The sequence below is a fragment of the Netta rufina genome (genome assembly GCF_964035555.1).
Source record: "Netta rufina genome assembly, chromosome: Z".
NCBI lineage: Eukaryota > Metazoa > Chordata > Aves > Anseriformes > Anatidae > Netta > Netta rufina.
In genome coordinates this window covers 18,906,252-18,923,041 of record NC_140126.1, presented here as the reverse complement: position 1 = coordinate 18,923,041, position 16,790 = coordinate 18,906,252, and the positions used below count along the sequence as shown (strand labels likewise).

At 35.5% G+C, this 16,790-nt stretch overlaps 1 protein-coding gene across 1 annotated transcript in view; it reads left to right on the top strand.

Moving 5' to 3' along the window:
* Positions 1 to 16,790, top strand: part of ADAMTS6 (ADAM metallopeptidase with thrombospondin type 1 motif 6) — a gene marked incomplete at both ends in the record, with an annotated part of 150,480 nt that overhangs the window by 41,753 nt on the left and 91,937 nt on the right. The window contains 2 exons of the mRNA XM_084305203.1: positions 10,934 to 10,977; positions 14,456 to 14,561. Of these exons, the coding sequence (XP_084161329.1) occupies positions 10,934 to 10,977; positions 14,456 to 14,561 (150 nt within the window). The remainder of the gene's footprint in view (positions 1 to 10,933; positions 10,978 to 14,455; positions 14,562 to 16,790) is intronic.

The following is a 16,790-nucleotide window of genomic DNA, read 5'->3' as shown; positions in this document are numbered from 1 at the left end:
GTCTTCCTTTTTCCCAGACTTTTTTGCATTAGAACACTCCAGAAAGAATTACCTTACAAGTTGCTTGTGCTGCTGTGATTGAATGTCCTTTGAACAAAGGCTTTATGCATTAGTTGCCAGACTTTTCCTGAATTCACAGATAAAAAAAAAAATAAAAATATTAGCAGTGTACTTGGAGTAGATATGCAGAAATTTCTGTTCTGTTCTCTAAGCCAACTTTAGCTAATCATATCCATGCAACTCCATCAACATTTTGGCTAGGTGCTGGGAATGCAATGAAACTGTGGAATTCAGTTTTGAGGAACAGAGTACAGCTGGCTAAATATTATCCAGTGTGGTGATAGGGAAAATCCTGAGTTTCTCTATAGTCTCTGAGCAGTTACAAAGTCATGATTGTCACTTGTGGGTGATTGTCACTCATGTACATCATTCTAAATTTCTGGTACACTAACATAAGCAGTTTTACTGTGGACCAGGAGCTATCCCATGGAAGAAAATCAGTTATATCGTAGAATTTGAAACACTGTTTTTAATTATGCTATACTCTCTGATTATTTTCATGGCTTCACATTCTCCAGCTTGCAAGACTTATATGTTACTTTCATAATTATTTTTCAAAAGTCTAGAGATTTGATTTCCACGTAGGATTTATTCACAGATTAGGTTGAGGAGCCTCAGTGTTGAAGTGTACCAGAACTCTAGTTTGAAATAGAGTTAACATACTCTGAAGAAGATGGTTGAATTTACCAAGGAGTTGGCCAAGCCTACTGGAAAGCTTGGAGCTCTTTCTATTTGATGGCTTTTTGTATCTGAACTGCTTTCAGCAAGGTGATTCCATACTGGCTTCATACTGAAGCCATGCTCAAACCTCTAGCTTGTGTGCTGACACTAAATGCAGAAGCACAGAACTTGGTGCAAAGTATAAAAATGGAAAGAAGGGGAGTCTGAGCCTGGGTTGAGCCTTTTGATGCTGCTTTGGCAGCTTTGCTACTATCATTCAAGATGATTTTTGTAGTAGGGTAGACCTATTTGTAGAAACTAGCTGACAGTCATTCAAGCCATCAGTAAGTCAGTCTGATAGCCAAGCCAATCAGTCTGGTTAGTTCTAAAGTTGTGGAGAGAGAAGTCTGGTGGAAGTTATGTTCACAGAGGACCACAGAAGAAAATACATGGAGAAGGGAGGAATGAGTTACAGCAGCAAGCCTCTACCTATTGGATACAGAATAGAAAGACTGAAGAAGTAGTATATTAATGACAGACAAATTAAGGCAGAGTAGAGGGTGAAGTGACACTACACTGTGCCTGGATGTTTCTTCAGTGCTAGAATTTGCCTATAAAGCTGTCTCTAGAATAATTCTAGAGTTAATATTGCCAACTCAGTTTAATGAGTTTGTAGAATGTTCGTTTGCCTTTGTGATTGCCTTTGTAGTCATGTATAGTCTACAGAAAAGTTATGACTAGACAAGCACAGAGAATGGAAGTATTGTTTTACAGAGTTTCAAATGATATTAACAGTATGTCAGTGAACAGCAAGGAATTGTATCTGTAGTTTAACTACCTAGTTTTACTCCATGAAATAGAACTTTCATAGAAAAAAGAACAGCTCAGTGACTAAATGCCATGTCCGAACCAGTAAGTGATATTGGTGCTATTCCTAACCCCACCCCCCCCACACCCCTATACCAGCAGAATACTAACATTGGCCTATTAAGATACTGTAGGTGTCTGGCTTGAATACCTAACTAGATCATGATCTAGCTGTTCATAGCACTTGCTATTCTCTACTTTCCATCTTATTATAGTTGCTGTAGCTGGTAAGAACATGTTGCTATATGAGAATCATAGCTTATGTTGGAAAGGAAGTTTTTAGTTTGGATGACTATAGAGCAAAACCTGAAAAGTGCCAAAAATGTAAATAAAAATGGATAGTCTCAGAAAGCAGATGATGGCTAAAAAGTCTAAATGTATTATTTCTTTAAATTCATAAGATTTTAAAGCTTGTCTTCACATTTGTGCAATGATGACCTTTTAAGAATTAAATGTTTTTTTGAAATGGTATATCATGATATGTCTCCAGCTGAGAACTGTCTCAATTTCTTCATCTCATCATTAGAACTGTTTTTGTTTACAAACTCATGTATGAAATTCTATTTTTATTTAACTACTATATTTTTCAGTAACTCTACTATACGCTATATGACACAATAAAATAGCATTGAAGATTATTCTGTGTTCTGTATAAGAAAAAAACTGTTGATGTATTTTTTTGTGAACTTAGTTAAAAAGTGTATTTTAAACACTATAGATTAGAAATAGAATTATGCTAAGAGACTCTCTTAATAAATCATAATCTTGAAATCAGCTATGCATATCCGTCCTGAATACAGTGATTACAGTATTAGCTGTCCTAAATACACCAATGATACTAATGGTTATGGTAAATTTTCAAATTCTATCCTAATGTTCCATTGCCAAAATTGATGTAGAAAAATGACAGTGTTAAAAAAAAAAAAAAAGTTTCAGAGCAGAACTTATTTTTACTATACTGGGTGCATTTGCAATTCCAAAAAAAAGTTATATGAAATGTTTCATCTAACAGTTCAATTGTTTTATGTATTTCTCTTCCTATAGTCAGAGAATTAGAAAGTGTTAATAGTGCTTCTAGCTCAGATATTCTGTAACTCAGAATTCCATTATCCACCCAAGTTAAGTATCAGTAGAAAGCCCAGTACAGACAGACTTTGGTTGTCTGTGGCAGTTTTCAACACATGGAAAACTAATAATAGAAAAAGCTATTTCTGTTGAGTGATGTGTAACATGTATATTACGCTTTTTCTTCCTTGGTTTAAATAGCTCTTTTTGATTTGAGGTTTTTGAGGAAGAAACCATATAAGACGTGTACTTTATTTTAAGGCAGAATGCTGTTGCGGTGTACCACTTTCTGTAAGGCTAAGCATATGCTGTAGAAAAGGTTTTAGAAAGCAATCAGCAAATATTGTGTTACAAAGAATACTGCTGTTTGTAACCTCTGCAAACCTAGTGAATGACCAAGTTATCTTAAAAGTGGTGAGCTGCTGAAGAATTATGATAAAAAAAACTCGTTATAAGTGATAAGTTATAAGGTATAACTGACCAAATGACAGTAGTTGTTTTTCCACAGAATTCTCTAGTATTAATTACATTGTTTACACTTGCAATAAAAAAAAACTTTTTGTATGATAGCTATGTATACAAAAGAATATGGTAAAACTGCAAGCTATTCACTTTTTTGTTGTTGTTGTTATGTTTATTTTCTTTAATTTAAAAATAGGAGGTGGAATTATCAGATAGTTTGAGGCTTTTGATCCCTCCAGATTTTTAAGGGAAATCTGACGTTCCGGTTTGATCAGCAGCAGTTCAGTTTTAGCAGATTTATGTATTGGAACTAAGTTGACTAACTTACTTAAAAGACTATTTTTTTGAATGGCCTTTTGACGGTTATGCGCCCAATCATACATATCTTCTGTTTGAATAAGTTGCGTCACATCAAGAGTAAAAAGTAAAGAAGATAAAATTTTCATAAACCCATTAGGTTTTTATCATTGAGTAAGGGTATGTGCAACAAAGAGTCCTTACTTGAATAGCTTATTGTCATGGAATCATAGAATGGGTTGGGTTGGAAGGAACCTTAAGGAACGTTTAATTCCAACCCTGCTGCCGTGGTCTTTGATGATTGCTCAAAGCCCCATCCAGCCTGGCCATGAACACTTCCAGGATGGCGCATCCACAGCTTCTCTGGGCAACCTGTTCCAGTGCCTCACCACCCTCATGGTGAAGTATTTATTCCTAATATCCAATCTACATGTAAATCTACCCTCTTTACTTTAAATCCATTCCCTCTTGCCCTACCAGTCCCCTCCCTGACAAGGAGTCCCTTCTCAGCTTTCCTGCAGGCCCCCTTTAAGTACTGGAAGGCTACTGTAAGGTCTACCTGAAGCCAGGCTGAACAACCCCACCTCCCACAGCCTGTACTCATAGGAGGGGTGCTCCAACCTCTTTATCTTTTTTGTAGCCATGCTCAGGGCTCATTCTAAAAACTCCATGTCTTTCTTGTGCTGGGGGCCTCAGAGCCAAATAAAAATAAAGTAAAAAGCATATGTCAGAAAGTATGATTTGGTTTAAAACAGATGAAAAATAAAACCTTCTTTTCTGTGATAACGTATTTGAAAGTGTTCCTTAAAAATGAACTAATAATTTGTAGTTGTTGGCTGTGTTTCCTCTTAGAACCATTTCTTAGTCTTTATTTTGTTTTCTGACAATCTTCTTATTTTTTTTTTTTTTCTCTCCCAAGCAGGTTAATTGGCAAATTTTGTAGAATTATGTATGTAAAGCGAATGTTCATCTGTCTGGAAATTGAGCTTTATGTTCAGTCATTCCCATTTGTCCATTTCATCTAGCATGAATTTTCTTGTATTTGTATATATTTGTGTTTATATTCCAGTCATCTTGGTAGGTTTTTCCTCAACAATTTCCCACAATTCTATTCTTTGTCCCCTAAACTCATTAAGAAATATTCCTTTAAAAGCCTGTTATTTCTTTCTCTTTCTATCACAAGTATTACTCAGGCATGTTGGGTAGGTAGCTTTCAGGTTATTTTATAGTAGGCTTATGTATTTATAAGTAGTTTGTATGTATTTGATGATTTTTTGGACAGTTTGTATTTCTAATAAGAGTTTCCATGCTTCATTCACCATACTTAGAGAAAAAACATTTTGTGAGTTTCTATTGATTAGTTAAATTCTTGAAAGTATGTCCATCACATCCTAGTTCGCAATGCTAAGATATGCTTCCAATCCTATATAGATATATCTATCTCAGTGCTAATTCAATTTAGGTAGTTCTAGTAGTTTAGGTAATTCTGGACATTACTAGAAAGATACATCTAATAAAAACAGACTTTCCTTTAGTGGGCAATTTCATACAATCAGATTGGTGAACAGGCCAATATTATCCTTGAATATGTAAATACAGATTATCAAGTAAGAATTTTCAGTTTACCTTTGTATCTACTACTGTTAATACGATTATTAGAAGAACTCTTTGAACTGTAATTCACGTACATCAAAAAGTTTAAAAAGTTCTAAATCTCAAATAAAGGTGGCAGAAAGGCTACGTTTTAATGGCTGTTGTGTCAATGATGAAAGGTGGATTTGTTAATCTGACTGAAGAAAAAAAAAAAAAAAAAGCAGCATGTAAGAAATGCCTACTGGGACAAAGGGATTCAACCCTGCTGATAAGATCCCCTAGATGGACACAGTAAGATCCTGTAGATGGACAGTGAAATGAAATTATCTTGTTAGATTTAAGAGGAATTAATTGATAAAAACATTGAAAAATGTTTTTAGCACACTATTTCTAGCACACTAACACTACCTATCCTTATGTTTGATTGATGTCATGACAGGAGGCTATTACCCCTCCAAATCTTAACCATCCTGTTGAACTGCTACACATTCCTTCTGGCTGATTTTTCAGTCAGTCATTAGTGACAGCTGTACATCTACCATTTCTTTCCCATCTGTTGAATGTGGCTCTTCACCAGCCCTGCAAGTATGCCCCACAGTCCTAATCCTTTTCTACATCAGCCTCATGAAATGACTTCTGATCCACCCAGGGTATTAATGGACTTGTAATCAACAATCTCACCTCTTAACGGCGTTCTATGTTTCATTTGCCCAGCTTGGTCACATTTCTGGGATGTTATGCCTTTATCAGGAGGCATATGATTTTCTTTTCCAGCTCTGGCAAAGTATTTACTTTTTAGTCTCAAAATGAACAGGCTGTAATTGTATGCTAGTTTTGTGTGTCTGTGTGTGTGTACCTTGTTTTTGTTTTATTTTTTTTCTCTACAACTTACACATCTGTATTTTTAAACTCACTTTTTTTTGTTGTTGTTGTTGTTGTGGCTCTCTTACATATTCTGTCAGTGAATTAAAAATAAAATATATTCATATCCTGTTAACTGCATTTTTGTATAACTGTTTTTTTTTTTTGTGTGTGTGTGTATGTTTTTAATGGTTGGTTGAGGTCATTGTTGGCTTGAGAGTTTGCCGTTTGATTGTCTGTGGTTCCTTAAATATTTACTGAGGTCCTTGTGACAGCTATGACCCATCTTCACCTTTGTATTTTGTATGAAATAGCACCTAGGCCTCTCTAATCTCTTCAACAGGCTTGTGAGTATGGATCAAACTGTATCAGACCTTTCACTCAAGGGGCAGCTCAATACGTGTTTCTTTACCATCAGCGTCAACAGGAATTTTAACAGGTCTGTCTGAGACTGGACTAAGATTTAGTACATCCAAGATGCACTTGTCTTTCCATTGAGGCTTGTGTCCTCTACACTATTTCTCCAGTTTCTTTGCTTTGGTATCTTTTTTAAGTGCAGTGGGACAGAATATGATATTTCACATTGTTCTTGCTTAGCCTTGGAAGTAATTTTTCCTGGACTTAATTTGACTGTTAAACTTGCTGCTTATACTTCCTCTATCTGTTGTCAGAAATCATGTGGCAAGCTTCATCTGTTGATGGTACTCTCCCTTTATCGGAACACTTGTGTGACAGTTCTCTGAATTCATTCTCTTCTGTAATTCAGGTGGTTCCTGACAGCAGCAGGCAAGTGTTGAAAGCTCTTGTGCTGCTTCACCTGTTGTGACAAAACTGAAACATGCAGCTCTTCTGTAGTGTAAACATACATTTATAATCATCATTTCAGTAAAATGATACTCAGATACTTTACAAACTATTTTTGATAATTAATATAAGTCATCCCTCTTAAAATGTGTATGTGGGATCTTTACTGGGGTCTGTATTAATGCCCGTGCTGTTTACTATGTATTAGATAGTGGGATTAAGTGCACGCTCAGCAGGTTTGTGGATGACACTGAACTGAGTGGCGCAGTTGATGCAGTAGAGGGAAGGTGTGCCTTCCAGAGGGAACTGTACAGGCTTGAGAAGTGTGCGCACATAAAACACATGAAGTTCAACAGAGCTAAGTGCACGGTACTGCACTTGGTTTGGGACAATCCCAAACATCAGCACAGACTGGGAAATAAATGGATTGAGAGTAGCCCTGAGGAGAAGGTCTTGGGGTTGTTGGTTGATGAAAAATTGAACATAAACCAGCAGTGCACACTTGCAATCTAGAAAGCTGACTGTATTCTGGGCTGCATCAAAAGAAACATGGCCAGCAGGTGGATGGAGGTGATTCTCCCTCTGTACTCTGCTCTCCTGAGACCCTACGTGCACTACAGCCTTCAGCTCTGGGACCCCAGGATAAGAAGGACATGGAGCTGTTAGAGCGAGCCCAGAAGAGGGTCAGAAAAATGATCAGAGGGCTGGAGCACTGCTCCTTTGAAGAAAGAATAAGAGAGTTGGGGTGTTTAGCCAGGAGAAGGCACTTGGGACACCTTCTTGCAGCATTACAGTACTTGCAGGGAACTTCAGGATGGAGAGAGACTTCTTACAAGAGCATGTAATCATAGGACAAGGGATAATGGTTTTAAACTGAAATAAGGTAGATTTAGACTAGACAGAGGGAAGAAATTCTTTACTATGAGAGCAGTAAGACACTAGAATAAATTTGTGAAAGACGTGGATGCTTCTTCCCTGGAGCGTTTGAGGTCAGGTTGGGTGGGGCTTTGGGGAAGCTGATTTAAGTGAAAAATATTCCTGCCTACCTTTCTTCAAAAAAGAAAGCTTAACATAATACTTTCTGAGTTTTGATATGCCTTGTCCCCACCTATGTTAGGATTTTACCCCTAGTCTCTTTCAGATACCGTTCTTCAGTGAGAAGAACGGACATGCTCAAGAGTTGTGGACATGCTCACCTTTCCATATCTTGCATAGAACAGGACGAAAAAAGGAGCAAGGGTTTTCCTTTGGTAGATAATAAAATGGAAAGCTTCCCAGTGTCACATGACAAGTCTGAGAACTCCCACAATGTAAATGTACATAGGGACTGCATGTTTCACAGGTGGAGTTTCTAGCAGAAAAAACCCTCTCTACATAATATTTCCTTCTGCTGAGATTTGAAAGCTAGTAGTGTGAACAGGAGTCAGCTAGGCTGATGGTTCTTTTGCCTTTAAATTCCGTGAAAACAGAAAAAATTCTGAGAATTTTGTGTGAAAAACACACAAAACATCTTTTAGGTCTTCATGATTAAACAGGTTCCATGAAAAGTCAAAATAAAGTTATAAGAAGTGGTGTCAAAACGATAAAAGACAAATTAGGCTGATTTGGTTAAATCATAAAGAGAAGCATAGGATGGAATTGTGCAGATCAGTACATAAAAATAAAACAAGTTAAGAAAAAAAATGTGAGCAGGAGCCATCCAAATGAAAGGGAAATAGGGAAAAAATGGAGCTTGAAGACAATGCTGTAGGTAGAGCAAGTCATGAGATGTTTTTCCTGTTAAACTGTTTTCCTTCTAAACTAAAGAAGAGAGTGTATGAACATTGCTTACAGGAATTTGTGTATCAAATTTAAATATTTGAATAAATACTCAAATGTTTAATGAAACCACAATTAGAATACTATTATTATATGGGATTGATCTTGCAAAAAGAGTTTATTGGAAATTAAACGATCTTCCTTAATTTTATTTATTTAATTTTGGGACTAAAGAGAATGGCTTCAAGTTGTGCCAGGGGAGGTTTAGGTTGGAAATTAGGACATTAAAAATCAGGCATTTCTTCTCAGAAAGAGCAGTCAGGCATTGGAACGGGTTGCCCAGGCAGGTGGTGGAGTCACCGTCCCTGGGGGTGTTTAAGGAGAGGTTGGACGTGGTGCTTAGGGACATGGTTTAGTGGGGTGAACTTGGTGGTAGGGGGATGGTTGGACCAGATGATCTTGAAGGTCTTTTCCAACCTTAATGACTCTACGATATTATGATTCCTATGAATGCTAGCCTGTGTATAATGAAGAATACTCCCTATGCAGCACAGCCAGGATACTATGGTAATTGTTTTTCAAAAGTGTAAGAGTAAGAAAGGATTTAATTCATATCATTTTCTCAAATCACAGTTCCTTTTGAAACTAGCTGAATGAATGCCTTCAGATTCATAGCAATATGGGAGTAAGCAGATTGAGGCAATACGACTAAGTTTTCAGCTCTACTGAAATCAGTGGCAGCATTTTATTTGAATTTAGTGGAACTGGCTTGCTTCTTAAACATACATTTTATCTAAGGATGTATGACATTTTTTTATTATTATTATTCAGTATTAAAAAAAATAATCAGAAGAATGTTTCATTTGTATTCGTATGTTGATTATGTTCTTGTGTTGATTTCTAAATTCAGAATTCAGACTTAAAAGAATTCAGAAACTCTGGGTTTTCTTGTTAAATAAGTCTGATCCCTGTCTACTCTGAGGAACCATTCTGCATGAACTTCAGTGGGATTAGATTCAGGCTTTGTCCTAAATCAATGCATAATAAATTTGTTTCTTTAAAGATGGCAAAGGCAGACCATATTCAGTAAAAATCTTTTGGTCTTCAACTGCATCATTGTTCTGTTTTGTGACACATAAAACCTGGTTAATTATTGAGAAACAGCAAATGGGAAATCAGTGAGAGCTTTAAGTGCATATAGGATTATATAGTCTGAGATGCTTTGGTGAGATCAATGCATTTAGAAATTTGAGTTCAAAATTAAAGCTTAATCCAGCAAACCGCTCCATGTTTAGTACCTTTAAAAATACCAGGGATTCCATTTGGTCACAGCAGTCTACATGCACAGAGAATTCACTGGATTTGTTCCAAATTTTCAGCTTTGTTATTTTGTTGATGGATTTGGCTTACAGACAGACCTTAACTTTATTAACTCTGAAAGGTGTTTATCTCATGATCTGGTTCCTATGCGATAACCTTTTTGAAAACAATCCTTATATGTTGCTTTTAACAGAAATGTCTGGTGGCTTGGAATTAGTAAATATTTGGATAAAAATTTAAAGCATAAAGATTGTATCTTTCATTTTTGTTTTTGCTCACTATCCAAAATAATGGTATTATTCAGAAACACATTGCAAAGAAATCAGTATGAATCCTTGAACATCAAAGACATAATGAGAGTATTCTCGTATCACTAGCCATATAATAGGATTACATATTCAAAATATGGAGTTGTCATTAATGAATTATGACTGCCACGTGACCACTGCTGTTACGAATAGCTGTTATACCACAGAAAACATTTTAATTCAATTTTCAGCTTCAGATACTTGCATGTCAACTGCACAAAAACTTGAGATCCCATATTTGAATCATTATACCTAAAATTATGAAAATTCTTTTTTAAATGCATTTTTTAGCTTTCAATAAAAATCTATTTTTTATTTTAGTTTATTTTTCTTTCAGTTCATTTTAGTTCAGGACATGTATAATCATTGGAAGATAGAGATGGGAATTATAAGACAAGCTCATATTTTGATATTTTTTGTTGTAATACTCCAAGGCTAAGGTTTTAATTATAATCAGTATTTAAATATTAGGAGTTACAATTAATATTGGTTAGTTTTTAAGTGTGAGGCTGAGAATTGCAGTATGGTCAAAAAGTAAAATTAAGTGTTTTGAAGCAGTGTAGTCTACAGACATGCTGCTGTAACTTCTTAACAGCACGGTAGACTGCTTTATGGAGCTGGTGATTACAAAGATCCACTTTAACCATTTTTTTCTTACTGGCAGGTGTCCCACTGGCCTGAGGCCAGCGGCTGTGAGTGTACTACAGCTTGTGGTTTACACCAGAGTGTAGAAAATGGCGACACCAGCTGGCTGCACATAATTAAGCTGATTGCCATCTGACAACTTGCACTATGATACAGATATGTGATAAATATACAGAATATTTTACAAATTTGATCCTCTGACATATTTTATGTGCTTTTCTTCTCCTTAACAGATATGATATCTGCACTTATAAAAACAAGCCTTGTGGAACACTGGGTAAGATTATAAAGAGAAATTTCAGCTTCTATTTGCTGTTTGTTTCCTTGCTTTATACTCAGCTACTGATTTATCAGCTCATTAGATCTTTTTAAGTATATGCTTTCAAAATTTTGCAGTTTTATAAACATGCACAGTAAAAGGTAACCTACATGGATTTATGCTTTGATAGATTACAGGAATTTTAGATTAAGCGAGCTACTACTGGAGATTTCATCTCTGACAGCTGTAATGCTGATAAATCCTAGCAGATTACTCAGATTTACCAAGCAACAATTACTGGAGAGGACTATTTTTGTTTAACCTGTCTCCATGAGCTATTATAAAAAACAAATAGAAGACCTCAGGAAGGTTTAAAAAAAAACACACACACACAGAGAAACCAGAAAAGAAACAGGCTTTGAGGTTTTACACTGTTGCTGTGTTTTACACAGGGAGTACAGCCTCAGACTTTTCCTTCCACAGACTTGGAAAAAAATAACACAGTAATATAAATTATAGTGATATTGAAACTCCTTAAAACAGTGCTTTGACAATAGAGAAAAACACATAGCAATCCTAGATGCAGGATTGTTCTCTTTATACTTAAATTTGTTGGCAGAAATTACTTACTGTATCATAGTTGTTACCTGTAGTAGTGCTTTAGTATATGAAAACATTTAATATATGAAACGTTATTGAAAGACTAATATGGTATTTTTATATTTTTTTCAAATGTACTCTGAAGTAATTAAATATATAATTCTAGTTCAGCGAGTTAATATTTTTAAGGTTGTTAATATTTTTTTCATAATGAGAGCTCATAACTGTATTTTCTTTGTCTTCCCCTGTACTACTGTATGCTTGATAGCCTTAACTCATGTTGATTTTTTTACAAGTACCACTCAAGTCAGCACGACACTTTTGGCAAAGGGAAGTAGTTTACATGAGGAGAAAGGTATCAGAATTTTTTTGCCTGTTCTAAATATAAACAATATTCACAGCATGTTTTAGTAAAAGGCAAAATGTAATGATAAATTTCTAAATGTAATTGGATTACTTTGACATCTGTGTGGAGGAGTCAAAACTGAAGAGACTGTTTATATTGATGTCAGAGTTGTCATTACAAGTGTTAAGAGAGTTTGAAAGGGAGTACATTCACCCACAAGCTATCTGATATTTATATGTGATATTTTTAACACACATCATTCATGTACTAGTCCTCACTGTATCAGACTTTAGGATAAAGGCAGATTCTGCTTCACTTGAATCCAGTGTAACAGACGGGATAGACTTTGGCTTTTTTTTTTCTTTAAACCAAAAGGCTTGAGTAAATGAAAATAAAAACCACATATGATATCAGAGTATTGTTATCAGACCGTTGGCAGTAAAACCACAACAATGTACTTGCATTATTGGCATTGAATTCAAAAAGAGGCCAGCCCCCACGGTCCTCTTCTGCAAGGCATTTAGTATGCTTAAGTCCCACTGACCTCCAGTAGCTGAAGTTAAGCATATATTTAAGGGGTCTGTGAACAACAGTCTCAGATCTCAAAAGATCAGAAGAAATCTGAATCATTGGTGTTCCAGGAAGAAACAGAATTAATGGATTTACTGTGGGATAGATACCTCTTTCCTGTTCCTAGGGAGTCTTACGTAGAACTGCATGGGAGAGATGCAGTTCTTCAGATGTCTTTGGAGCAGCTGTATGGCTGCAGTGAAACACAACTCCTTTTTTCTTTGATCTGAGATGTAGTCTGGGTTCTTGACTTGACCTCTGTCACTTTCTGCAGACATGGTATTTAATTATATATCATTAGTCTGGTCCTGTAAGTCACTTAGCAAGCACTCAGTTAAGAGATCTGAAGATAGAGATGACTTTACCACCCAGATATGGTGAACTTCTCAAGGAAACAGGTTAGCTGTTACACAAGCATCACCACATTGTCCTCAGAATGTCCTGCTCAACTGGAATGGCATAGTTTAGACAGGTGAACTGTAATTGTATTTTTTTTACAGGTTTCACGCAGCAAACAATGTACAAATTTTTCTCTGTGTCTAGTCCTTCTTATTCTGATGCTTCATCCTGTCCTCAGTGGTCATTGTCTACTGTAGTGATTTGATTTTGATGTTTTGATGGAAATTCAATGAGCAGACATTGTCGCCTTTTGCCCATGTTGGTTTGGTTCTCAGAGTAGTTTTGGTGTGTGCAGGTTAGATTAGTTTTGGATAAAACCAAGTCAAAACACATATTTCTTAAATGCTCCATATGTGCCTAAGGGAAATGTTAGGGTCTAAGTCACTGCTTGAACTGTATTCTTGATATGCCCTGATACTTTTTTTTTCCTGTAGAAAGCTCTGAACCACTTGTAGGGAGGAAGTTTCACCTATGGGAGTAAACTAGTCCAAAGTAGAGTCCAACCCACATACAAAGATAACATTAGGAGCCTAATGTCAGTGTTTTACTCTACTGACCAGCTCCTTCTGCTCCAAATTAATTGCTCGTGGAAGCAGGAAGCACTTATCTTATTACTGATGTAATAAGATGTCATCTTATTACTTGCTTGCTGATAGTTCAAACAGAATAGTTTGAAGTGCCTGCTCATTCATAAAAGAGTATAATTCTGTTTCCCCACAACCGCATTTTCCCAGCTATTGTTCTGTTACAGCGTAAACTGTGCAGGTAACTTCCTTAAAGAAAGCATTACTGCTGCTTTCACATAAGAAACCTTAGGGAATACACTAAATAAATGTGATGCTTAGAGATTTTGCTGCTTTAGTAGCAGCAAATTAATGTCTGCAATATGTTGTGTGATATTCTGTTGCTAAAGAATGTGCAGGATACTGAAGAGCCATATTCTGGAAATGCCAGTGGCTTGCTTTCTCTAAAGGAAGTTTTTTAAAGCACTTATAATGCAATAAGGTTTTAATTCCAGAAGATAATAGGTGATAAATGGAAAAGACTTCCATGGTTAAACGAGTGCTTGTTATTAACTTATCTCCTCTCTCTTCATTGATGCATTCGATTTTGTTTTTATAATTTTTTTTTTTTAAGTACCATGTGGGGCTTTTCATAGCTAAAAAAGTTGCTTGTATGTTTTTATGAACCCACTAAACTTAAACAGATTTCTTTAGAAAAATAATGTGGATACATTTTGCTTTCTTCAGGCTCAAGAATGTTAAAATAGAAATGCTTTCTTGAATTCCCTCTCCTGGCTCAAGTTACTAGGTGGTCCCAAGTTACCAGAAGTAAAATTTATAAATCTAACCCCTAGTCTAGACATTTTCCAGCACTGACTGCAGTTCAAAAAATATTAATGTCTAGCCGGCAAAGTGAAATTCCCCCCAGTGATTTTGCAAATGACTAGAAAGTTAACCTTTTGCCAACTGCTCCTTCTGTGCATAGAGGTTATTAAAAAGAATCCAGGCATTTATAACTAGGGCTTTTAAGACTGAAACACCTTGGCATGACCCTTTGTGTCTCCTTCTGTTTATTCAGGCTTGGCCTCTGTGGCTGGAATGTGTGAGCCTGAAAGGAGCTGCAGCATTAATGAAGACATTGGCCTAGGTTCAGCTTTTACCATTGCACATGAGATTGGTCACAAGTGAGTGAGTTTAAAAAAAGACTATGTTTTAATGTATCACCTTTTTAATATTAGTTTAATAATAGATATCATTATTTTTTCTGCATGGCTGTACCATCTCTGTTCTGGTGCTCCATGTTTCTTGTATATAATATTCATGAGTGGCAGTACATTTTATTTGGTATATATTACCAAGGGCTTTAACTTTAGAACTGAAGACTCATTGTTTACCCTTTGATTTCAGATTCCAGTTTAATCTGTTCTTTTGAGATTTGGCTCACACCCTCCTACTCTGTTTCATATTCTTAAATATTAGGCTTTGAAAAATTTCCCTCCCCCTCCCTCCACATTTCTTTATGAAACAAAAGCGGTTAAAAGTTTTTTTGTTTTTGTTTTTCATTATTTTATCTTAAATATAATTCAAAGTATTCTGACTAAAGCATTGCTTCTGTTGCCAGTATTCATATGCTTTCAGTCATCTTTCACTCAAGCAAGAATTATGTAAAATATTCATAACATCATCTGTATATTTTAAGCACTGGCATATTATTTTAAAGAGCATGATGATATGAGAGTGCAAAAATCTGAGTACAGATCAGTCTGGGAATATTTCAGGTCCTCCCTTGAAAGACAGTGCCATTAGTATGTTGTGATGACTTTAAAAAGACTAGGCACCTTCTTTTATCAAGAGGTTTCCTTTTTGTTTATGTGGGTTGACCAACACTGAGTTATGGATGATATGTTTTTCCAATCATTAGCTGATGCAACTGCTAAAAGTTCCAATGCAGACTGAAATGGAAGTTATCAATCTGCTGATCAAAAGCAGGAGTTGGAAGTAAACACTTATTTTCATCCCACCTATCATGTAAGATAATTACTTGGCAAGTACGATCTCATATTATGTGTGAAAAGAACACTTTAGTTACACTGAAGTAGATGAATTCAAAAATTCAAAAGCAATTGTATAAGATCTGAACAAAAATAATTTAAAACACGTGTAATTCTTGTAATCTTCATTTCCTTCCTTCTTTTCCTTTACTTGAATTGAAAAGGATAGCGTAAAGAAAAATATATTTCCAATGTTGCGGAAAAAGCTCCTTCAAATCACTTATACATCTGAAAATCTTACTAATAGTAATATGTAACCTTGTGGTGAATTTGAGCCACATGTTCAAAAAGAAAAAAAATCCCCATCTTCATTCTAATCTGTATGTCATGTCACTACATACTTTATGAAGGTTATTCCAGTGAAGCATAAAAATAATCTGAGTGTATGCAGCTATGTTATTATTCAAAACTGGCATGATTACAATACTTCGTTTAAAAAACTGAGGCTTTGATTAGAATCTCAGGAGAAACTACATCCATAGGATATATTCTCTGATCATAGGCTTTTTGTTAACCATCTGTGTTTACTACAATCGATGTCTCTTGGCTTCTTTTACATAAGGTCTTTTGAAATTCTGAAATCTCAGCTCTTTGAAGTTTTCAACTTGTCCTGTAGCTTGAATGACATGTCAAATGGTGTTTTGAAAATAATATAGAAATCATATTCACTTGACTTTATTTGATACACAGTGAATTAAGAAAATCATACTGGAAGTATGGAGTTAAAAACTGACCTTTTTATGGGCTAGATACCTTCTATAAAAACTGGGAAAAATATGTGGGTAAAAGACCTTCAAGATTTATATGTTTTGTGCTATCCACACATCACGAGTGAATGGGAATTCACTCGTAATAAGACTGAATGCCTATGTGACTAAATCAAGGAAGTTATTACTTCCTTTTGTCTTCCTCTTCCCTTCAGTGGCTATTATTAAAGTATGTACTAGAAGGTACTTGCCTGTGTGTAAAATAATAATTTCAAGGAGTACTGTAAACTTTTCTTTCGCCATGACAAAATGATAGCTTTTCTCTTCAGACATACCTGGGAAATAGGAAATTGGCTTCACTGTCAAATGAAAGATAGAAGCACTTAAATGACAAGTCTACATTGAGTATATGATTCACAACAACAACAAAGAAAACACTTTATTAATTTAGAATATACTATGGAATGCTAAGTTAAAAAATGTTGAGCTGAGGAATAAAATTTCTCTTGTAATTAAGAGTCCGGTAGAGATAATACAGATAGATTTTCCGTGATTTCTCCAAAAGCGGCATTATAAGACTTCTCTGATGGAATTATGATTCTATTTACTAGTTTCTATTAGGTTAATAAATTTGGGAATTAAAGGAAGGCCTTCC